At 45.4% G+C, this 25,713-nt stretch overlaps 1 protein-coding gene across 3 annotated transcripts in view; it reads right to left on the bottom strand.

Annotated features, from left to right (window-relative positions):
* Nucleotides 1–25,713, bottom strand: part of PTPRO (protein tyrosine phosphatase receptor type O) — a 121,510-nt gene that overhangs the window by 46,001 nt on the left and 49,796 nt on the right. For all 3 annotated transcript variants that reach the window (XM_083572585.1, XM_083572587.1, XM_083572586.1), the window contains exons 2-5: nt 13,933–14,206; nt 5,145–5,303; nt 2,962–3,114; nt 1,170–1,622 (exon numbers count right to left, since the gene is read on the bottom strand). In XM_083572585.1, the coding sequence (XP_083428711.1) occupies nt 1,170–1,622; nt 2,962–3,114; nt 5,145–5,303; nt 13,933–14,206 (1,039 nt within the window). The remainder of the gene's footprint in view (nt 1–1,169; nt 1,623–2,961; nt 3,115–5,144; nt 5,304–13,932; nt 14,207–25,713) is intronic.

The following is a 25,713-nucleotide window of genomic DNA, read 5'->3' as shown; positions in this document are numbered from 1 at the left end:
TAACACAGGGCTGAAGGAATGGATTAATTCTGGTGAGTAATATAATAACAACAACAACAACAACAACAACAACAACAACAACAACAACAAAACTAAATAAAATTTTATTTATATACTCTTTCTACCTTCTTGTAACATCACTCAAGAGGGTTATGAACAGCTGGAGTTGATGCATGGGAGCAAAGGGATATATTAAAAAATGGGACAAATCTCTTCAAGTGGTGCTAGTTCATAAAAGCATGAAAGTGAAAAGCAACACAACTGAGGCAGAAGAAGAGTTCAGGAGAGGCTTCTGCAATGTCTCTGGAGCTTCTTCTTGTTCTTTTTAGAGGCCACCTGGAGTGAGCGAAGCAATGACAGGTGTGCCCGTGAGGCCCACAAAAATCCGAGGCTAGCTCTGAAGCTGCTCAGTGCTTTTGCTACCCTGCAGGTTGAAGAGGGTCTTTGCAAGATGTCTCTTGGTGGACTCTCTTCTCTTGCAGTGGGCCTGGCAGGCTAGACTGATGGGTGGGAGGTGGCAACAGAATTATTCTGAGCGGCCCTGGGCTGCTGGTTCGAGCCATTGATTTCCCACAATGCTATGGTGAAACACCACATTAGGGTCTTGGGAGGAATCAAATGGATGCTAGGCCAAACTATATCTAGAGACATTTCAGCAACTGAGGCAAAACAACCCCTGCCACCTCCATGATGGAGGCCCCTTGCAAAGCCTTGCCACCTCGTTGGGGTGGGGGCTCCAGAAAGCACTTTTCCTTAAGGAGCCCATTCCCAACACAGCAAAACTCAGCACTAGCACCAGTCCCTCTCTGACTCTAAGGTTGGGGGAGACAGGTGACAAAGCTGAGTCGAGGAAAGCTGTGCTGCTCTGTTGCTGCCTAAACCTCCCTTACCTGGGTGGCTTCAGTGGCAGGGTGAGTGAGTATGGTTCCCGCAGGGCACCACCTCTTTTGTTCATACTACCTGAGGCAGCTGCTTCACCCCGCCTCATGGGTGGGCCAGCTCTGCTATCTAGTACTATTTGGGAATGCCAGCCCAGAAAACAATTAAAGAATAGGTGAGAGAAAGGACAGGATAGGCAACAACTAAGAGACATGTTGGGGCCCAATGATACCAGGTTTCAGCGCCAACCTTGGTGCTATAATTCTCAACAGCGCCGTGTGACCTTTTACCTTCTCTCTCAATGTTAATATGGAAGCCATCAAACGCCGTGGGCGGTTTGGGAGGCAGCCAACTCAGCACCATTTTCACTGGGAGGAATGAGGGTGGCTCCGGCGTAGGGCTCCCAAACTCCTCAGTCGGGTTGACGCTCTCATAATCTCTTGGGATCGCGTTGACAAACTCGTCTTCATTCTCTGGGGAGTCGGGCTCGTTAATCCACCAGTCGGGCTGAGACGTGGTTTCGTAGTCGCTGCTATTGTAGCGGTAATCGGGCCACGTATAGGAAGTGTTGGCAGTTGGGAGCTCAGGGAGATCATCCAGAATCTGGGTGGCTTTGTCCTGTTGCATTGTCTTCTGCGTCCCCAAGAATGGCTCTTCAGGGAAACTTCCACTCTGCTCCTCCCAGTTCTCATTGAAGTTCATATGTAAGATACGCACAGAAATGTTTCGAGGTGGGTAGGGAACTGGAAAAGATAGAACACTTTTTTCCCATTTGCGTATCATGCATAAAGTACAATGATAGATAATACTCATCAACTTTCATTTCCTAGATCAGTGTTTCTCAACCTGTGCATTCCAACCCACAAGTACTTTGGGTCACAAAGCTTTATAAGTGAACCTCAAATAGCCTGCAATCAGATGGTGTGCTTACATTCCCAGGAGCAAAACTCTGAATAACTTTGTAAGTACTATACATATTTTAATGAATTCCACATTAATAGGGGCATTAAACAGGTTTTTTTTCCTTGGATGCCTCAAGTAATGATTATAAAACAAGCAAATTTGTAGTTCAAATGCACACAATCAGTAGCTGCCCAAGAACTATAGTCCAAAATTCATGGGATAATAAATTAATGGGTCACCATACCAGGTAAATTTCGATTTGTGGTTCGCCATACTAAAACAGTTGGGAACTACTGCCCTATGATTATCATGAACATAGATATGGCACACACACAAAATAGCAGATAAATTCCAAATTAACTCAAATTCCCTTAAACTGCCTGACCTGCCTTTTCCTTCTCAATACTTTAACAAAGAGGTGTTCACATGTTATACTACAACTACAATATTAACGACAATGTATTGACACATTAAATGATTTACAGTGGTACCTCGGGTTACATATGCTTCAGGCTACATACGCTTCAGGTTACAGACTCTGCTAACCCAGAAATAGTACCTCAGGTTAAGAACTTTGCTTCAGGATGAGAACAGAAATTGTGCTCCGGCGGCGCGGCAGCAGCAGGAGGCCCCATTAGCTAAAGTGCTGCTTCAGGTTAAGAACAGTTTCAGGTTAAGAACGGACCTCCGGAACGAATTAAGTACTTAACCCGAGGTACCACTGTACAAACGTACAGGTGAAGCATTCAAACTATATCCTTATTCTTCCTGTGTGTGACAATTACTCTGTCCATGATGTTTCTTCCTGTCCTTGTAAAATATTATGTCTATCTTTTCCCAGTTGCTGCTGTTCTCCATCATGCCTTGATCATGCTTGGCCTGTACTGCAGGTTAGCTATGGGGAGCCCCCACGTCCTCAAGACTACAACTCCCCTCATCCCTGCCCATTGGCCATGCTGGCTAAGGCAGATGGGAGTTGGAGTCTAATAACAATTAGAGGGCCACGGCATCTGTCTGCCCCATCCCGGGCATATAGGGTACAGGTCTTGGGGAGGCCTCTAAAGCACAGGTTCACAGCAGGGTTTCTCTCAGGCCAAAGGAAGAGGCTTGCGCTTATGGGGACAATGAATTGTATCTGGATACAATGTGCACACGACATACAGAAGCCACTTGTTCTACCTGTTCGGTGTTGCTTTGCTTCATGTTTCACCCCACTGTATTCCACCAGGGTGCTTTTGCTGAACGTCGCTTCAGACACCAGCTGAAACGTGATGTTGCTGTAACATATTCCTGGCAGCCAGTGGTTGAAAACGGTTTTGCCTTTAAAGAAATCTGCAGGGTGGTGAATAAATGGCACAGATTACATGAGCCAGAAGACCCGACGTCACAGCCTGAAGGAGACAGATATTGCTTGGCACAGTCTCAGAGATACAGGATTGTGTGTGCACTCAACAACATTTCTACACTCCTGCCCCCACTCCGTGCCACCACTCTTTTCTTCCTGGCTGTCAAAAGTACTTAGAAGCAAGACCCAGGAAAATAAACACGAAAGTAGGCAAAGGAATTGCAAGTGGCAACATACCAGACAACTACCAGACTTTTAGAAGACATCTGAAGGCAGCCCTGTTTAGGGAAGCTTTTAATGTTTAATAGGTTATTGTATTTTAATATGCTGTTGGAAGCCGCCCAGAGTGGCTGGGGAAACCCAGCCAGATGGGCGGGGTATAAATAAGAAATTATTATTATATTATTATGTATGGTGTGACACAAAACATTTCGAGGAATAGATGATATAAGCTTCTTCATTCCTAACAAATTGCCAAGGGGCAAAACTTGCAGGGAGCAAACCAAAGATGCAAAGTTGTGGGGGTTTCTTTTGTTAAAGCCCCCAATCCCTGCACATGGTATGGTCCTATTCTGAATCAGTGCCCCCCCCATGCCTGCAATCTCCTCCCCCCCCCCCCAATTCACAGCAATTACTATTTAGGTGACTTGTCTGCTTCGTACCTCAGTGTTCCCTATGGACTGACTGGCACCAGCTTTCCACAGTTTTGGATATGGGTCTTTCTCCATCCTACCTGAAGATACCAGGGGATGATCCTGAGTCCTTCTTTGTATTCAGCAGATGCTCTATCACAGAGCTCCAGGCCTCCCCCAAATAATGACCCATAATAATTAATAGTAACATTCCAGCTTCTTCAGCTATTCAGCTGAACAAAAGACAGAAAACGATTCTTGCTTAGGAAAATAGGAAGTTGCCTTACACCGAGACAAACCATTGGCCCATCTTATTCAATACCGTTGATGCTGATTGGCTGCAGCTCTCCAGGGCTTCAGGCAGGGGACAATCCCTACCTAGAGATGTTGGGGGTTAAATCTGGGACCTTCAGCATGCAAAGGATGTTCTTGATCAGGCATAGGCAAACTCCGGCCCTCCAGATGTTTGGGACTACAATTCCCATAATCCCTGACCACTGGTCCTGTTAGCGAGGGATGATGGGAATTGTAGTCCCAAACATCTGGAGGGTCGGAGTTTGCCTATGCCTGTTCTTGATCATCGAGCTAATGTAATAGGTAGTAAGAAGCATGGTCTGTAGGGGGAATATTTGTTCAATGACACCCTTAGCAGGAACTTTATCCCCCAGGTCTTGACATAAAGCAATAATGCCATCACAACAGGATAATCAACTAATGAAATGGCTGGCTTTGTGAATTGCCCCTTATTTCCAGCTTCATGTGAACTTTACACCTTCAGTAGGTGATGAGTATCTGGGCAAAACAAGATATTTCTGTATTTACGTTGCATCATATTGAAAGGAGATCTCCCTGGCCATTGGATCAGCTGCTGAGGTGCTATGGAATGACTATAAACATTCTAACTTGCCCAAAGGTTTGAGACAAGGTCAGCATACAGGGCCCAGGGACAGAAAGGGCTGGGAGTTGTTGGTGGAACAGAGAAGGGTGTAGGCAGGCAGCACTACCAGACTGTTCTGCATGTGAAGACAATTGGATATATCCAAGTGGGGAACTTTTGGATCACACCTAATTTCCTGTGGTTGGGTGGAGTCCAAAGGGAGAGAAGGTCAGGAGGGGAAAATGTTCAGGAGGAGACCAGATGGATGGAGTGATCTAAGGTGGAGGGGGAAGCCCCCTGCAAGTGATCTGCTCAGACTTCTAACTAGAATAATCTGTCCTTCTCCTGACAGTCTGGTGAGCGGCGGCGGAAAACTGGGAGGCAGAGAAGCAAGGGAGAGGTATCAAAAAGAGAGTTGAGAGAAAAAGGGGCTGTCCTGCCCACTTTTGGTTCTGTCTCCTCATTTTTGGCTCTGACCTCAACTACTATTGTTTAAGATTCCACCTACCTTTATATAACATGGTCCGATAGTCTTTCCCTTCCCAGTAGCTTATGTTCACACGGGTGAACACATTGTACTTCTCTGGATACTGGATCTCAAACAGTACCCCAGTTTCTGGTGATGGTTTATAGTCATAGATGGAAACGCTGGTTACAGGTAGAGGTTCTGAAAGAGAGAGAGAGAGAGAATGCATTTTAGTTCTCAAGATAATCAGGTTATACTTTTAGAAAGAGATGCATATTTTGCAGTGACTTGGGGTCTTAGCCGTACATGCAAAAAAACTACTTAATTTCTCAGTGTGTAAAAGGTAAATGTGTGAATTGTTCCATTGCCTGCAGTGACCGGCATGTGGCACCCTTGGGCAGCTCATGGGGTCCCAGTGCCCCCCAGCATGGCACATGCCTGATGCTGCAATGGGACATCTCTCAAATGTGGCACCCCAGCATTCAGAAGAGCTCCAGGAACTGGATGTGAGAGAGCCTCTATTTTAATTTCCCCCAACGCTTCTAATTTTCCATCACACCAGGTAGGGATTTCAGTTTATCACCACCTCTCACATTTTCAGTCTTAAATTCAGTTCGCCACATTTTCGCAACAGTTTGCAACAATAAACAATAACCACACGCCTTTAGGAAAACTCTCCTAATATTGATGTTTAGGTCTGCAGTTTTGTCTAATATACACAGCAAGTTCCCCCTAATATGTTTTTGCACACTTCCCCCTCATAAATGCAGCTTTGTACATATTATTCACCAAATTCAGATGTGTGAATTGCAAGAGCCATGTTTCAACTGACATTTTGCAACATAATGACAGCATGGTGTAGTGGTTAGAGTGTTTCCCTAGAACTGGTGCATATCCCTACCCAGCCGTGAAACTTGGGCCTGCACTCCCTCAGCCTGACAAACCCCACAGGGACGTTGTGAGGATAAAATTTGGGTCAGGATGAACCACGTACACTGCCTTGATGTCTTCAGAGGAAAGGCAAATTATTAAGTAACCGATGCAGTGAAACCTTTGGACAGGGTTAGGTTCAGACAATTTTCTAGGTAGGATCAGGCATGATGGTCTGCCTTGGGACTCCTGGATTCATCTTGCCTCTACTATGGTCTGAAGGCACATGGGGCTTAGCTATCCTTCATGACTTTCTGCCTGATGAAGCCTCCCTATGCCATAATCACATTACAATTTTCTAATTACGGCAACTTTATAGACTGAGCGATTGCATTACCCTGTTACTTCTTCCCAGAAGAAATCAGATGAGGAATGCAAGCTTGGTATTCATTTTTATTACAATTTTATTTTGGCCCTGATCTTTTGATTTAATTAAGTGATGATTAGATCAAGTGGGAGGCATCATTAAGCTCTCCCTTCTTCTGTTTTCTTTCTAGCTGCAGCCAGCAAATCAACATGGATTAATGAATAGCATTTGGAGATGCTGCATTCAACATTGCGTCTTTTGGAAATATCTCAGTAGCTAAGTACCCTACGCACTCACTGTTCAATTTCCAGAAGAGCAGCTGTGTTAATCTGCTTCAGCAAAAGCAACAAGACCCTTGTGGCACTGAAATGTTGCTTTAATGGCATCAGTTTTCAAGCCAGTGGACCCTACTTCATCAGATGTAAGACCCGCAATATCAGAGGAGGAGGCTAGACCTGGTTTTGTTGTGGTTGTTGTGTTGCAACCCAGGAGAAAGTGTGCTTCTTTATAAATGCACGGGGGTCCCTTCCAACTCTACAATTCCATGTGCAGAATTTATCATGCGAAAGGCTGGGCTGGATGAATCCCTAGCCGGAATTAAGATTGTCGGAAAAAATATCAACAACCTCAGATATGCAGATGACACAACCTTGATGGCAGAAAGTGAAGAGGAATTAAAGAACCTTTTAATGAGGGTGAAAGAGGAGAGCGCAAAATATGGTCTGAAGCTCAACATCAAAAAAAACTAAGATCATGGCCTCTGGGCCCATCACCTCCTGGTGATGAGGAAGAAGGGGAAGAAATGGAGGCAGTGAGAGATTTTACTTTCTTGGGCTCCATGATCACTGCAGATGGTGACAGCAGTCACGAAATTAAAAGATGCCTGCTTCTTGGGAGAAAAGCAATGACAAACCTAGATAGCATCTTAAAAAGCAGAGACATCACCTTGCCAACAAAGGTCCGTATAGTTAAAGCTATGGTTTTCCCAGTAGTGATGTATGGAAGTGAGAGCTGGACCATCAAGAAGGCTGATCGCCAAAGAATTGATGCCTTTGAATTATGGTGTTGGAGGAGACTCTTGAGAGTCCCATGGACTGCAAGAAGATCAAACCTCTCCAAGAAGGAAATCAGCCCTGAGTGCTCACTGGAAGGACAAATCCTGAAGCTGAGGCTCCAATACTTTGGCCACCTCATGAGAAGAGAAGACTCCCTGGAAAAGACCCTGATGTTGGGAAAGATGGAGGGCACAAGGAGAAGGGGACGACAGAGGATGAGATGGTTGGACAGTGTTCTCGAAGCTACCAGCATGAGTTTGCCCAAACTGCGGGAGGCGGTGGAAGACAAGAATGCCTGGCGTGCTCTGGTCCATGGGGTCACAAAGAGTCGGGCATGACTAAATGACTAAACAACAACAACAAAATGAGTTGACCCATGACTCCAATCTGTGTTTGGGGGTTGATTGCAACGGTTGGTTATTAATTGTTGTCAGTCTGTCTTCCAATGCACTGATAAAATGGGAGAAGAGGTAATAGGGGTTAATTCAGCAAATTCCTCCCTTGGCCCTTTTGTCTGCCCTGATTTCTCACCCACAGCAGCACAAACCAGCAGTACAAACCAGAGAAGGATTTGGGGATTTTGCAGTGCTCACCTATTATTTGAGGTGAGCATTATGAGCCCCTGAAGTTTGCATTGAATTCAAATAAGGGGTTCTATACATGAAGTAGAACGAGGGGAGTCTTTTAAGAAGCAGCAAGAAAGAATGGGTGGAGTCATACCTGGGGGTTATCCTACAGCTCAAGGATGGGGAACATGTGGCCCTCCAGATGTTACTGGACCCCAGCTCCCATCATCCCTGATCACTGCCCATACTGCTTAGGCCTGATGGGAGTTGTAGTTGACTCCAACAAGATCTGGAGGGCCACAGGTTCCCCATGCCTGCCATGGAGAGGCAGAATATGCTGGAACGCAGTAGCATCATGTTAAAGTGGGTACTTTGAGCCCAGGTTTTTGCAATCTGTGTCCAACACTATGCATTCCATCACACTGGTGGTTTGCTCCAGTCAATATCCCAGTTGAAGAATACATTTGTTTTCCGACTCTTCCCAAAGAGAGGAAGAAGTGTATTTACAGCAGGCTGCTATTCCCCTTCTCATAAACATATCATTCTTATTCTCTTGGTGTGATCAGCTGTGTGACAAGGAGCAAGATCGATACAGAGCTGAGAGGAGGGGGGAAAGAAAAGAACGAAAAAAGAAATAAATTGCATTGATCTGACCCAGACTCAGCTATATTATTAGGCTTGCCTTAAAACCTAAGCCTCTAGATGGAGAAAGGGTGACGATGCAAGCATGTTCTTTTAGTAGCAAAGTTTTAAATTGCTTTCCAAAAACGAAAACAGTATCTTGAAAGCATCAATAAAATTGGCCAAGATTCATGCTGCAGATTTCATTCAAAGGAAAATAAATCTGGGGATTTTCTTCCTTGATGCCTAAAGCCAATTCACAGGCTTGGCTGCAACCTCCATGCTCTCAGAGGAAGATGTTTTATACCTCGTTAGGCAACTTGTCCACCTGGATCAATAATGCCTACTCTGACTGGCAGTGGTTCTCCAGGGTGTGAGGCAAGGGCCTCTCCCATTTAGCCAGAGATGTCAGAGACAGAACCTGGGGCTTCTTCAGCTGAAGCACATTCTCCGCCTCTGAGCTGGTTCCCCTCACATTTGACTTCATGCACAACGAACTTGGAGTGAGCAGACCTTGGAGCACACAGTGCAGTGGTTTTCACTGCCTTATGAAACCAAAATTGCATGGGCAATCTTTAGGCTAGCTGAATGTTCTTCGTTTCTTCAGAGAACCTTGAGTTCCACCAGCTGGAGGCAGGTGCAAAATAACAGATGAGGTGGAGCTGAATGCAAAATGGTGAATTAGGAGATTGCAAATAGATCCAATGACCTACTGTACCTCATTATTCATACACAGGGGGAAACTGCATATGCAAGTCCAGCTCTACACTTGAGTTAATAGGAATACCTAACTTAATGTGTTTCTTTTAAAACAACAATAACCCTTTTTGTTCTTGCTATCACTGAACCACTAGATGTCAGAAATCTTTGCCAAGCTACTACAAATTATCCCACAGCTCACGGGATATTTGCAAGGACATTCTTTTAATCTGCCAACCTGATTTGATTACCGAGTTGTTTCGATGGGAGTGTTTCATTGTGTGTTTTAATTGACAAAAGATGGGTCTCTGGACTTCCAAAAATTACTATTATATGGCAAGTTGTTTTCATTAAACCAATGGTTTGGTACTGGCGAAGGTATGCTATGGTATTGCTCTGAGCACAACTTCTGTTAGGCTCCGCTAATATTGCTTCCCCACCTCTCTAAGGCATTGCAGAGAGAGCAGATAATTAAGAATCCAGTGCCTAGTCAAATTTTAATTATTGGGAATAAATAGAGGAATTTTCCCTAGGTATTTTATTTTCTTAGAGTTCCTCATATGCACATGGGGCGGGGGGGGGGGAGAGATCAAAATAGAACAGTGTCTCCCCAGACCCTAATAAGAGTGTTCCCTCTCTCCTGGGAACCAGCCAGCCTGGAAAGGAGCTTTGTAGTGCTGATTGAAACCTGGGGGTGGGAGGGAGACTTCAGCAAGAAACAAGAAGGATGGAAAGAACACATATTCTCTCTCTCTCTTGCCTCTCACTATGCTACATAACACTCAAGCTGGCTGCCAGCTAGGGCAGTCCTGTAGCTTCTACTTGTGGGAGCCCACCATTTGAAGGCCTGTCTGGTGTGAGCCCAGTTCAAAGAGAAATAACCCTTTAAAAAGGGAGAGCAGGTAAGGGCGTCAGAACTGCCTGTCATCAACAGCGAGCCCCTGCACAGCAGATGGAGCAGACCCTCAGGTCACCTGGTCACACTCTCCCCTGCCAAGGTGAGAGGCATGGCATCCTACGTCTGTTGCACTAATCCTTTCCACAAGGGCACCTGTACGTAGAAATTCAAAGTGTTGGTGCTGACCTTTAAAGCCCTAAATGGCCTCGGTCCAGTATACCTGAAGGAGTGTCTCCACCCTCATCATTCTGCCTGGACACTGAGGTCCAGTGCTGAGGGCCTTCTGGCAGTTCCCTTGCTGCGAGAAGACAGGTTACAGGGAACCAGGCAGAGGGCCTTCTTGGTAGTGGCACCCGCCCTGTGGAACGCCCTCCCACCAGATGTCAAAGAGAAAAACAACTACCAGACTTTTAGAAGACATCTGAAAGCAGCCCTGTTTAAGGAAGCTTTTAATGTTTAATAAGTTATTGTATTTTAATATTCCATTGGAAGCCGCCCAGAGTGGCTGAAGAAACCCAGCCAGATGGGTGGGGTATAAATAATAAATAATAAATAAAAATGAATTGATAAATGGATGAAAATATAGAGTTATAATATGTTAAGATATAGAGTTAAGATAAACGAAAGAGGGTAAGGATTTCCTGATTTGATTATTTAAATGGGAATACAAAAAGGGGAGGTGTGAGGAGGTCAAGGAAACAAGCTAATGAGTTTAAAGTTACTAAAAACGGATTTGTTTTTTAATTCTTTTTTATCTATTTGTTTTTTTTGTATTTTGTATTTTTATTCCTCTTTTTTCTTTTTTATGTATTTTTCTATGTTTTCTTTTTTGTATCTTTTTCTTTCTATGTGACTTCTTTCTATTTTGTAAACTTATGTTTTTGTAAAATCACAATAAATATCTTTTTTAAAAAATAAATAATAAATTATTATTATTATTATTATTATTATTATTATTATTATTATTATTATTATTATTATTATTATTATCAGCCCCAGCAGATGTTATGCAAACCTGTGCCCTCTTTCCCCTCTTTTATTTATTGAGACAGCCCCGCTTTTTCAGGTGAGGCTTATTGACCAACCTCCTGACAGCCTAAACCTCTTCATCTTAGCATTGTGGGTTTGAGTCCCACGTTGGGCAAAAGATTCCTGTATCGCAGGTTTTACTAGATGACAATCGTGGTCCCTTCCAACTCTACATTTCTATGACTCTGTTCTGAGCAATTTCCACCCACCCAGCATTAACACCCAAGAAAAATGTGAACAGGATCTATCTCGACTCATAGTGAAGGTAGTTAAAGATAGCATGTAACAGATGCCCATGCAACTCCTAAACAGGAAAGCGCCAGCCTCATGCATATTAGGCTGACATTCAAGCCATTGTTCTGAAGACTTGTGCGCTCTTTCCCTGAAGAGGGATGTGACAGTGATGAGCAGCTCTCCTGCAAACATCAATAGGCCCCGAGGAACTGTGGTGAAATGTCAAAGGACAACTAAGGGACCAATTGCTTTGGTGATGCTTATTTCACAGAGTGAGGCCTCTTTGGGGGCCTCGTTTGCTGTGTCCCACGGCAGCCGACGCCGGCGGACGGGCTGGGAGCGCGACGCCTGCCTGGATCGAAGTGGCACGCCAGTCTGTAAGGCCCAGCCGCAATTAGGCATGCGCTCTGTCAATATGCTCTCATATGGTCTCCATACGCCAGTGATCTTTAGCAGACAGGGAGCCATATGGCGCGGCGAGTTTTGACTGCCGCACGGGTTGCCGTTGACAACAATGGTAATTAAGGATCGCAATATAAAGAAGGTGGTGTTTTAACCGCCGAGTGTCGGCGAACACTGGGGAAACCCTTCCGCCTTCCCCTTCTCATTCCTCGTGTTTTTTCAAACCGTCTTCCACCAGGATTTTTCTACTCCTGTCACCGCTTTCTCTCCATCTGGGGGCCAAACTAGACATGTTTGACTCCAGGGCGCGTGGCTTTTGTTTAATAAATAGCAGGCAGGCATGTGGGGGAATCCAGGTCCAGACTGAGGGGGGTGGGGCATTTCTTATTTATTTCATTTATTTATTTATTTATTTGGAGAGCTTGTACTCTTAAGCAGAAAATAAAAAGGCTAGCAGGAGGAACTTGCATGCAATCGGTTGAAACAAAACAGTCACTGTCCACAGCCTTACGATCGAAAAAACAAACCAACCACATGGCACACAAGGTGAAAGGGATGGGGAGGGGAGAGGAATCAAATACAGGCACTGTGTTACCCCTGTGATCCTTCCTTAGCCCCAGAATCATAAAATTATAATGTTGGAAGAGACCCAAGGGTGCAGGAATCTCAACCAAAGCACCCATGACGAATGGCCACCCAACCATCTGCTTAAAAACCTCCATGGAAGGAGAGTCCACAACCTCCCTAGGGAGTCTGTTCCAATGTCGAACAACTCTTACTGTCAGAAAGCTTTTCCTTACATTAAGTCAGAATCCCCTTTATTGTAACTTGACGTCATTGACACAGGTCCCACCCTCCAGAGCAGAATTCCCTTGCTCCTCTTTGCCTAGAGATGAAAGGTGACATTGGCATCTATGTATGTAAATAGCAACCCCAGTCCAGGGGGTGGGGACCAAATGGATCACTAACCAGGGGTGGCTAAACTGTGGTTCTACCAATGTTGAGGGACTACATCTCTGACCATAGCTGTCAACTTACAGATTTGAAAATAAGGGACCAGCAGCCTTGAAAATAAGGGATCAGCAGCCAAAATAAAGGATTTTCCGAGCACAGGTATGTTCAACTTCTGAGCCCCTCCGAGCCAAAGGTAGAAAGCCCAGCCAGCAGCCAAACGAAGCCTCAAGTGGTGGTTCCCACAGCGCAGCAACCCGGCAAAGGGGATGCAGCAAGGAAAACCACCATCACCTCTCCGCTGGGAAGCACTGAGCAAAAGCGAGTCCCCAGGCAACGTGGCTGATTTGATCGGCACAAGACATGCAAGCTCCACCCCCCCAGTTGTTCTTAGACTCCTTATTGGGTGAGCATCACAGCCAAGCAAGACAGTTGGAGCCTCCCTCCTCCCTGGCCAACAGGGAGGGAGGGAGAGGAGCTGCTTCCTTTGAAACCCAGGAAATTTAAGGGACATCATCAATAAGGGACAGCAGCGGGACACGGCACTGGGATAAGGGAGTTTCCCACCAAATAAGGGACGGTTGACAGCTATGTCTCTGACTGGTGCCCCTCCTGGCTGGGGCTGATGGGAGCTGAAGTCCAGCAACACCCCAAAAGAGACAGCATCAAACACATGAATGGCCATGGATTCAGAAAACATAGAGGCATGAGGAAGACAGACTGGTAGGTTCAGTCTGCTGGCGTGCCTGCCTATTATTTCAGTTGCGATATTCATGGCAGCTGGCTCTCAGGATATGCTGTGAATTCTCCTTCTCGGGATGCCTGTCTCTTATTAATTGATTGCATTCATATTCCATCTTTTTCTCCAATAAGCTCAAGGGGGCACATATGGTTCTCCCCCTCCTCATTTAACCCCCACAACAACCCTGTGAGGGAGGATAGGCTGAGAGGCAGTGACCAGCCCAAGATATCCCTGTGAACTTCATGACTGAGTGGGGATGTGAACCCTGGTCCATCACTTAAACCACTGCACTTCACTGGCTCCTCTCTCCACTCCATGTCTGGCACCAATAAACTGCAAAAAGGCATAGTGCCCAAGTTTCAAACGCGTTCACTTTGATTTTTAAAAGTTACTTACTGGTTAACACCGTGATGGATCTCGCTGGCTTGGAAACCATGTTTGCGCTCACCACAACCAGAGTCACTATGTAATAAAGGCCATGGTACGAGGCATTGAAAACCACAGGAGCAGGTAAAGTGCTGTTGAATTCGTCAAACTGGAAAAAATAGTTCTTAGATTCACCGGTGATTTTGACAACGTACACCGAGGACGAGCTCACCACGTCCGCTGCTTCGAGGGAAACGGCGATGCAGTTGTCATCTCGCACTGCCACGTGGAAAGGCGCTGCATTCTGCAAGTGAATAAGCAAAAGAAATGCATTGGCAAACAAACGCAGCATGGCAGGCGCTGGTGTTTTGTCTGCCGCCAACAGAGAAGAGGTGTGGATCGTGCTTAGGAAGGTTTTATTAATGGTTAGATCAAGAAAGAGAGAATCAGGATGGGAGAGGAAACCACCCCCCCCCCCATTTTGGCATTTTCTCCTTGGGGGTGAAAAAGATGTTCTGGCATGAACACTGTTTCTTCTTCTTTTTCTTCTTTATTTTTTTAAAAAAATTATTCCAAAACAAAACAAAACTACAAACATCAAATTCAAAATCCATATTCATTTTCTAACATAAGCCTATTACATAGATTACCTAAATTAAAATATATCTAATTGCTCTAGGCTTCCCTTTGCTATATGTAAATACAACGCAATTAACAAATTATATTATAAATGATATTATAGGTTCCCATATACCCCCCACTCCCCTTCACCCATGTGTGATCTCAATATTTTACTTCTTCCATCTTGTTGTGTTGTTATAATTTAATAATTATTCAATTGATTCTATTATTGTTTCTTGCTTACCCCTGCACGTTTTACACATTCTCTATCAATATTTCAATTCCGGAACCATATTTTTTCATGTATTCCTTCACTCCATCCCACTCTCTAATTATTCTGATTTGAGTGGCCTCTAATAATTGCCGTCAATTTTGCCATTTCTACAAACTTGCAGAGTTTGTTTTGCCATTCTAAGCACTGCTTCTAGGGATGTGGGGGTCTCTGGACCAGTGGCAGAGCATATGCCTGCACTGCCCAGGGCGGGGCGTACTCCTGAGGGGGGCGGGGCATGGAGGGGCCCTCCCAGGCACGGGATAGCTGCTTGGGTGCACAGAGCAGCACACGCGCCCTGCAGCTGGGGGCGGAGTGAGCCACCGACTCCCAAGCCTCCCCCAGCTGTCAAAACGAAGGGGGAATGCCGCTGGCAAAGCAGCGCAGCTCCCCCCTTCCCCCGACAGCTCGGGGTAGGCTTGGGAGTCGCGGGCAGCGGCGCACCAAATGTCTGTTACGATATTCCGTTCCACTTTAACAGATGTGTGGAGTTGTTGTATGTCACATGTCTGTTTACCTTCCAGCACAGCTTGCTGGGAACTTCCGTTGTGTGTATAGCTTTTGCTTATGCTGCTTCCTTGGACACGAAGGGAAGAAGACATGTTTTTCCCTTTGTCCTGATGCTGAATAAAATGCACATCCTCTATCTGCCCTTCTGTTGTGAGTTTTTTTCCTCTGCTGGCTTGCGTGCTCAGCTTCTGAAGGTTTCTGAAGCTCGAGTCGCAGTTACATGCTGATACAAGGACCGGAGATCGCCCGGCTGCTGGCCGGTGAGCTGGAGCCAGCTGGGGGCCTGCCAATCGCCCCTGTTTCCTTGGATGCATCCCAACAATGTCACCCCCCCTCAGCGAAGACACCTGGGGCAGTCTGCCCCCACCACACCCCTTCCTCTGCCCCTGCTCTGAACATTGATTATTTTTGTGGTGCTTCCTGTAACATGATTGTTCTGCATGCCAGCACTGCTAGCCCCCAGAGCAAGGCAGCAGTGGCCCTGAAATTGGCAATGAGTGGCATTCAATGCAGACAGAACCCCGCAAATCACTGGCCCCTTGCCCTGAATCATCCTCCTGCTTCCTCGCCTCCTCCGGCCACATATCCCCCCACACACACTCCATCTCTGACATCACACCCAATATGTGGCATGATGCTGACAGAAGGGACTTCAGCTTCTGGTATACAACAATTATTTCTGTATCTATAGAAATTAAAGCTACAAGTGTGTTACGGGCGAACCTAAATGGCAATACCAGTCTTCCTTCCCAAACACTAATATATAAAAGAGTGCCATAAGTTTCCTCTACCACCATGGATTTTCCTCCCAGCTTTTAAGGTTTGATTCCAGCACAGGGGCATTGTTCCCACTGTGTGACTCCACTCCTTTTACAAATAGTGTGGCTTTGAGGGGGTTTTTATTATTATTTTTAAAAATTGGTTTTTCACCCATGTCTCCTTCATAAAGCTATAATTACACTGGAATTTGGGAGAAGTGGAGTGAATCCACAGAAAAATGAAGGAACAGAAACAGGGGGAATCCACTCATTCTTAGATACAAGGAAGCCCAAATCTTTCCTGCTCACCCAATTTATTTTCTATGAAGCTTCAATCCTTTTCATATTAGACAACTCTGTCACTCAAGTGTATAGAAGAAAATGGAACAGTTTAACCTTTTCTCTCTCTCTCTCCATCTGTCACACAGAAAATCAATTCTTTGGCTGATTTGGAAGGAAAATAAAACCCTCTTCCTTTCATTAATTGCAAACTATCTGTCAGAAAGGAAACCGCCAGGTCTGCAGGAATTCCGAAATGCAGCGACTGTAATTATAATGAAAAAGGGACCACATTTAAAGTTCCAGCATCTCTCCCAGCCCTTTTCCCCTATTTAATTGGCATGGCGATGCTTAGATCTCTACCTCTTGGCTGCTCAAAAAGTCAGCACCAGGTGATATTTTCAACTCCTCTGAATCACTTTACCCTTTGATGGTCCATAGGAGAGCAACTTCAAACGCCTCAGCTCTGTAGCTCCTACAGCAGAAATGGCTTTGCTTTCGCAACATATCGAGTGAGGATATGTTAGCCAGCCAGTTAGGTGTCCCTCCACAAGGAGTTCTGAAAATCTTTCAGTAGTGTGACTAATCCTCTATCACCACCACCACCCCTGGAAATAAGTCAACAAATATCACAAAGGTTTGTCTATAATGCACCAAATACTAGTCATTCACTGCTCCGCCACAAATAAAATCTTCCCCTTCCTGATTGGTTTCTTGGAGATCATTCTTACCAATCACCTGTCTGCTCAGAAACCAGGTGCAAGCTCTATCTGTTACCCATTCATGAAAAATTTCTCATCAAACACAACTTCTCTTTTACCCTCTCTTGTATTCAAAGCAACAAAAGGCTGTTATGGGCAGCAATGAAAATAGTCCGCTAGGCCTCTGCCACTCACTAGCAATCCTTGATTTAGTGTTATGACTTTGTGGGGTGCAAGTCACACCCTAAATTCCTGGGTCCAATAAAAATTGGAATTAATCAATGTTTGAAGAGTTGAGCTATGCCATACACTGGACCCCTGGATTAAGCCTATGTTAACAAGCCAAGCCAGCTTGGCGGTTGCTAGCTGAGTGGGGAACAAAGGCTGCTTACATCCCATCAAATGATGAGCCATCGGGATGTTCAATGGCAGACAGCAAAGGGGGTGGAGCCCCTCCTTGAGCTGTGTGTTAGTGGGCAGAGACAAATAAGGGTTTGGGATTTCAGTTTCGACAGTGCTTTTTCTGGGGGTACGCAGGGGTACGTGTACCCCTAAACATTTTGTGAATACAGTGGTACCTCAGGTTACAGATGCTTCAGGTTACAGACGCTTCAGGTTACAGACTCCGCTAACCCAGAAATAGTACCTCAGGTTAAGAACTTTGCTTCAGGATGAGAACAGAAATTGTGCTGCGGTGGCACGGCAGCAGCGGGAGGCCCCATTAGCTAAAGTGGTGTCTCAGGTTAAGAACAGTTTCAGGTTAAGAATGGACCGCCAGAACGAATTAAGTTCTTAACCTGAGGTACCACTATATAACGGAAGAGGAAACAATTTTTAAATTTTATTTAAAAAAAAAAAAATAGTTTCTTCTCTAGCACATTACTATCCCCAATGGCAGCCTCATTTCCTTTCCCGGTGTTTCCTGAGACTCAGATGGAAGCGAGCGCTTAATGTGTGAGGTAATACTGTACATGTTCTTTGTAGTTTTGTCCATTTACTGTATTCCACCCCCCATTTGAACTATAAAATTTTGATTTTCTTGAGTCAAAATGAGAGTACCCCTAAACAATTTGTTTTAGAAAAAAAAAGCACTGAGTTTGGACGATGTATGCTAGAGGGGAATAGTTTCACTGGGTTCACATACAAGGAAGAGGAAGTGGGGTGAACAACACCACGTGGGCTGACTGACAAAGAGGCAAAGAGCATGGCTGATTTCTCTGTTCTGAGACCCAAGCCTCCTGTGCCTATGGGAGAAGCAAGAGACCCTCTTGGAATATGAATGCTCTGAGCAGTCTCCATCATATTCTCAGGTTGCACATATGTGTAAACAAACCACATATCATAAAGACACCACCAACTGTGCAGAGCCTCATTTCCAAAGGAAAACCCAGGCTAAAGTGTGTCTGGCATCCTTGTCATGTTATGCCACTTGTGGAGATTGGGGTGGTGTGTAACATTATTTTCTGCTTCATGTACCAATAGGGGGTACAGCCAGAAGCAGTTATGGTTGTGAATACCAGTAGCTGGAAGCCACAGGAGGGGACAGTGTTATCGAGCTTGGGTCCTGCTTGCGGGCTTCCCATGGATGCGGGTGGCACTAGGACTTGCCTAGGACTTGCCGATCAGAAGGTCGGTGGTTCGAATCCCTGCGAAGGGGTGAGCTCCCGTTGCTCAGTCCCACCACCTGCCAACCTAGCAGTTCGAAAGCATGAAGTGCAAGTAGATAAATAGGTACCACTCCAGCAGGAAGGTAAATGGCATTTCTGTGCACTGCTCTGGTTCGCCAGAAGCAGCTTAGTCATGCTGGCCACATGACCTGGAAGCTGTACGCTGGCTCCCTTGGCCAATAAAGCGAGATGAGCGCCACAATCCCAGAGTTGTCCACGACTGGACTTAATGGTCAGGGGTCCCTTTACTTTTTACCTGCTTGTGGGCTTCCCATAGACATCCGGGCAGCTACTGTGAAAGCAGGATGGTGGACTAGATGAAACATTAACCTGACCCAGCAGGGCTTTTCTTGTGGTTTAGAGGGGTTCAGATCCCCCACCCACCGACAATGAAAGAACATATGAAATAAAGAGAGTTGAGGAGGCACACATATTTTATGGCACATTCCCCACTTATTTCCATGAAACTGAAGGTGTAAACCAGCTTTCCCTAGCCAAGTGCCCCCCCAATGCTCCCCAAACTAACTTTCATCCCATCCCCAGTCAGCATAGGTAAGAGTCCAGGACGATGGGACTTGTAGTCCAAAACACCTTCTGGCCTTAACTCTATTTGGAGGCTGGGCCTCAAATCTTTGTGAGATGTGTTTCTGCAGGGAAAGAAAGCAAACAGATAGTAGCACATTGAGGGTCTTTGTCTGCTCCCAGCTTTTCTGAGGGCTTTGGTATGACTTGGGCTTGTCATGCTTGTAATAATAAACCGCGAAAGAGGCTAGATGCAATCATTTGGTTTAGGAGGCAGGTCTTGCCAAATTTCCCTGGAGGTGTGAAACAGCCTCTCCAGCTGTGACACTAGCAAATTAAATCCTGAAGGTAGCTGACCAGAAGTAATGAAATGTGTATTTGCCATACTGATGCTGTCAGTCCCGACTCACAGTGACTTCCCACTGCAATAAGTGGTGGCAAATTTGTCACTTCCAGTGGGGCTTCAGAGGTCACACCCCTGCACAACCTTCATCTGCAAACATCGAGAACCTTGGGGGCAAACTGTCACTAGTCATGCCTGCTCTTCCATCCATTGGTCCTATCTACACATTTGTCCTGGCTCCCACCCAAAACACGCAGACAGAGACTCTTGTAAGTAAGAAAGAGATCTTATTCAGGCAAGTAATGGAATAGGCTCAGCAACAGAGTTCAGGAGTCATGATTCCAGCACAGGAATAGGTAGGGCAAGAAGTTCAGAACTGAACAGAAGTAATAAAGATGTCCCAACAATTCCCCCCCTACCCCACCCACCAATCTTTTAAAGCATGTGCTCTTTCAGGAAACCCAGACCAAACATTGTGGCCTAAATTTACAATTAATTCAATACAATAACTACGCTAGAGTAACTTGGAACACTGACTTATACCAGGTCAGACTCTTCAGCTGCATTCAGACAGAACTTTATTCTATCTCCCCAACATTTCCTTACTTGATCGTTTTTGCATTCTACATGATCTTTAAAGGGATGCGGGTGGCGCTGTGGGTTAAACCACAGAGCCTAGGACTTGCCAATCAGAAGGTTGGCGGTTCGAATCCCCGCGACGGGGTGAGCTCCCGTTGCTCGGTCCCAGCTCCTGCCAGCCTAGCAGTTTGAAAGCATGTCAAAGTGCAAGTAGATAAATAGGTACCGCTCCGGGGGGAAGGTAAACGGCGTTTCCGTGCGCTGCTCTGGTTCGCCAGAAGTGGCTTAGTCATGCTGGCCACATGACCTGGAAGCTGTACGCCGGCTCCCTCGGCCAATAAAGCGAGATGAGCACCGCAACCCCAGAGTCGGCCACGACTGGACCTAATGGTCAGGGGTCCCTTTACCTTTTAAAAGCCACTTCTGGAAAGTGAACAAAATCCAATGGAAGTTTAGCTCTCATTTCCATGTTAATTGCTTCCAGGAAAAAAATCCATTTGTATCCCCATTAACCCAGAAAATCATGGGACAGAATTTGGGGCACTATTCCAGCATACAGTACATCCATCATACAGTTCCTTCCTGCCATATTTATGGGTGAGTCATGGGGGAACAGAATTGCAAATATGCCTAAAGAATGGCAACATGTCCGATAATACCCATGGTTGTGTCACACCACAGCCATTGGTGCAAATGAAATTTAGCATGACAGTATATTGATAAAAAACCCACAGTTCCTTAATGCAACAGGTAGTGCAGTATACAGTACAAGGAACATAGAAACCAATGTTATTAGTATAACCAGGAAATCTAAAGCAATAAATCCAATTCCTGAATGTAACTTTTATCCAGTTAGCCCAGTATTGTCCACTTGATTCTGACCAGGAGTAGCCCTCCAGGATACCAGGCAGAGAGGTCTTTTCCAATATCTTCTGCTTGACCTTTTTAACTTAAGATGTTAAGGATTTAATCAGGACCTCCTGTATAACCAAAATGCGAGCTCCTCCACTGAGTGATGGTTCTTTCCCTAGTATCTTGGCTAAGGGAATGTACTGTAATCTCATTCCCAGTTCCACATCTCACCTCCACTCAATTAAGGGCACAGGGGCTATTGTGGCACACATGCATCCACCCCTCCACCTGCAATAGTAGAGTAATAATGCTATCCTACTATACAGCGCTGTTTTTTATGATTACAAAGGTAGCATTTGCAGACTGCTTTGGATGCTTGAAATGCATGTTCTACAGATGTGAAGCATTCATTCAAGCAATTAAGACAAATCTATAAATCTGTACAGTCTCCTCAGCAAGGAATCTGTTCTGACATGAGACTAATCCATATGCACAAACTACCAGCTCCGTATGCATCCACCTACTCAGCTACTTAGGAAGCAATGACAATTAAACTTTAGCTGTTCCCTAGTGAATAAGCACATGTAAATACACAAATGAGTGCAAGATGAATTATACGATGCAATTAAAAAGCTCCTTCCCACACAGGCCTTATTCAAAACCCAGGACGATATAAACAGGGAAGATAGATGACTTCATCTAATGGATCTCTTTACCAATGCCAGATTATTCCCAATAGTACAATTCTTGAGTGCAATTCTAGTCTAAATTGCGCACACATACACCCCTCTGACAGTTAGGTAGGTAGGTAGGTAGGTAGATGATTAGATTTTCTATGTTAGGAATGAACAGTAGTTGTTCAATATATGAGGTTTTAATCAATACCCAAACAAGTTTTTAGAGACTTCATTGATGAAAAACAATGATTGTGTTACAGTGGATGATCAGGTTATGAACATGATCCGTGTGGGATGCATGTTCGCAACCTGCAGCGTTCGCAACTTGCATCTGCATGTCTGTGCTCATGTGGGTTGCAATTTGGCATTTCTGCGCATGCGTGACCGCTGAAACCTGGAAGTAACCCATTCCGGTACTTCCGGGTTTCAGCAGTCCGTAACCCGAAAAAACGCAACCTGAAGCGTCTATAACCCAAGGTATGACTGTACTGGGATTTTCTCCCTGCAACCACTCATGTTGTGAGCTGTCTTTCATTCCCCCAACAGGCCACAATGGCCTGGCTTGGGCATTTCAGCACCATGGACAGTGGATAAGCACTAGACTTTGGGAGTGGTTAATGAGAGCGGTCTTTATATAAGGGTGAAAGGAATGCAACATTACATGAGCACAGGAAACCAATAGTTGCAGTTACAACACAATTGTTCGCCAGCTGGGGAACGTGGATATTCCACACAGAGTCAGGGAAGCATAAATCTAAAACTTTGAATGCAATTATTGCATCATCCCCTGAGTTCCCTGCCAGTGCTTAATTGGTCCCTGCAGTATGACTCTCAATAGCTGACTCCCCTCATCCCACCTGCTGTTCTCTTTTGTGAGGAGAACAATTCCTCACCCAAACACTAATGATGCTGGAAGAACTGCATGTAGTCCTTGTTCTGCACTTGCTCCTTGTTCTGCGTTTGGAGGATGGGGTGCAGCTCAGAGGGTTGCATGCAGAAAGCCCCAGCTTCAACGCTTGGCACCTCCAGATAGGGCGGAGGAGTGATCCCCATCTGCAATCTTGGAGAGCCACTGCCACTCAGTGTAGATCAGGCTTCCTCAACCTCAGCCCTCCAGATGTTTTTGGCCTACAACTCCCATAATCCCTAGCTAGCAGGACCAGTGGTCAGGGATGATGGGAACTCAAAACATCTGGAGGGCTAAGGCTAAGGAAGCCTGGTGTAGATGATACTGAGCTAGATGGATCAATAATCTGGCTCGGTATCAGCTTCCCAAGTCCCTCCAACATCTTTTATGTTCATATGGGCGTAACATCAGGCCAATGATAGATAATCAATGACTGATTGACTAGATCTGACCCCTGGCCTGAACCAAATTTCTTTGGCTCTTGGAGATTCTACCAAATCTTAACCAAGAGGAATAAGGGAATTTGCTCACATTTTCCTAGAAGAATATTGGATTCAAACATTGTGAGATGCAGAGGTGTTCCATCCATCACCCCATTTATTACTGAATGCATGTGCTCCATAACAGAAGGCAGAACTTGCTGCAGTGGGCACTGCATGGTGCTGCAGGGTTATTGCATGTGTCAATATCAGGAGGAGAGGGGCAGAAGGGGAAGATTGCATGCCCACTTCCACCCTCCTTTTCCTGCCTCAGTTCCCTCCCTGAGTTTCCAGTTTTACAAACTGTTTGGGTTTTTCTCCTCTCCCCTTTTTTTCTTTCAATTTATAATTTTGCATATTTCTGCATGCCTTGGGAGTCCTCCAAGAATATCTTATTTTTAGGTGGCCCCATCCGAAAGACACTTAACCACCCAAGTTCACAATTGAGGTTATGTATTACGTTCTCTCCCGCTCTTTAATGTGCCGTTTTAAAAACAAAAAGTAGTAAGAATGAAAGGAGATGGGCAGCTGGAACCTTAAGAAAGATTAAAAATGGATCAATACAGCAGGAAAAGCGAGAGATCTGGGCTGAGCTGCTGGGAAATGAACAAGCATGCAACTTCAGTGCAATTTAATGGTTCACAAAGCAGAAGCTGGAGCAGCTTGGCTTTGAAATTTGGAAAGGCCCTAGTGGCTCAGCGATTGCCCTTTGCTTTTTCGGTGTGACCAGCGACCAGAAAGAGACAAGTCAGTTCATGCCCTCTTTTGGTGGCCGCTTGACTTCCTGCTTGCACAACAGGGGAGCATCTATGGATGTGATATACCCACTTTGATCGCGTGCTTTGCCTGCGAAAGTCAAAAATTCAAGCTAAAGGCTTAGATACCTGTAGAGCAGGGGCAGAAGGCAAGTTGCCCTCCAGATGCTGCTGAACTACAATGCTAATCATTCTGGACCATTGACCATGCTAGCGGAGGATGATGGGAGTTGAAGGGACTTCTGAAGGGAACTATGTTGGTAACCCCTGCCTGCTGTAAGAGACATACATCACTCCTGAAGATGGTGCAGTGGACAGAAAGCTCTGCATGTACAGTCAGAAGTCTTCACTCCCTGGCCCCCAACTAGGTAAAAACAAACAAATGGATGCCATTGTGGTTGGAGTGTTGGACGTGGACCCAGGAGATCAGGGTTCAAATCCCCACTTGGCCATGAAGCTCACTGGGTGATGTTGGGCCAGTCACTGCCTCTCAGCCTCATCGGGTTGTTGTAGGGATTAAACAGGGAGGGGGAGAACCATGTGCACCACCTTGATCTCCTTGGAGAAAAAAGTGGAATATAAATGCAATCTGTCCGTCAATAAAGATCACCTGGATGCAGGATTACTCAACCTGTTATCCACCCAGAACATAGCCCATCCATCATGATTCTATGATGTATAGTGGCCTGCTCTAGCCTCCATAACACTTCCCCTTCTGTTTGCTGCTTGTCTGGCTCTGAAAAAAAATGGGTGGGGATCAAGGACCTAGCTAGACACAATAGCTGCCTCAATACACAGCATCACACCTAATCCAACAGTACATTCCTAAGCACATTTGCTTGCCATCTCTTCTCAATTCTCCAAGTAGGAATCGTCAGCTGTTCGACTGAATGCACTGAGTGCATTCCTCATCTCACGGTCTATTTCTAACTTACTCTATTTTGCATAATGTGTATTGACAAGCCAATCAATTACGTTGAAGCAGATGATATGTGATAAGTGCTAAGGGTGCAAGCTCTCAGCCAGCCAGTAGGTTGGGGATCCAGGGACTTTGGGGACATGAATGACGTGAACAATAAGCAGCTGCTATTGTGAGATGAGATTGTGATTTTAGGAGAGGTGAAGGCACTGGACTTTGTAGCGACTTGGGAGGTGTCTGTGATACACAGGAAGGACTTTCAGCCCACTATAAATATATCAGCTGTTTTTCTCAGGCTCTGGGACATGCCCCTCCCTGCAACTACAGTTTGCATTGCCAATAAACATACCGTTTGCTGCAATGGGACACGCTGTGTCAATGCAAAAATTGACCTGGATGAGACCTATAGCAAGGGCAAAGGGATAGCACTCGTCTACCCTCATACTAGGGTCCTAATTTGGATAGGTCACCTGTGCTATTTGTTAAAAACAAAACCCTGCACTTAAGAGCAGAGTAATGCAACTGTGTGGTTTGGTCCTCCAATAGAGGGATTTATCACAACTCACTGCTTGAATCTTTAACTGGAGATGCTAGATGTCCAAACTAGGATCCCCTGTGGACAAATGTATCAAATCACCACAAAGTTCCTGTCCTGAAGTCCAGAAGTCCTCATGCTACCTGACAGAGAACTATGGCAAGGGCTAATGCTACACACCCAGTAGACTCAGTCCCAGGCTGGGTACCAAATTCAAAAGAGGCGGTTTTCAGTTCAGGTTCCAGAGTACCTGATGCCATTGCCCCATACAACATCCACAATTGCATGCCAGGGAGACTAGAAGTCATCACCTAGCATCCATAAACAAGTCACAGCTTTCGCAGATAATTAATGAAAATACAACATTCAAGAAAAGAATGAGGTCTGTATAGGAATAGACTTTTAAAAGTGCTAATTTCTGTAAGCTTTACATGCC

The sequence above is a fragment of the Podarcis filfolensis genome (genome assembly GCF_964270895.1).
Source record: "Podarcis filfolensis genome assembly, chromosome: 10".
Lineage (NCBI taxonomy): Eukaryota > Metazoa > Chordata > Lepidosauria > Squamata > Lacertidae > Podarcis > Podarcis filfolensis.
The sequence above is the reverse complement of the archived record's forward strand: the minus strand, read 5'-3'. Positions and strand labels throughout refer to the sequence as shown.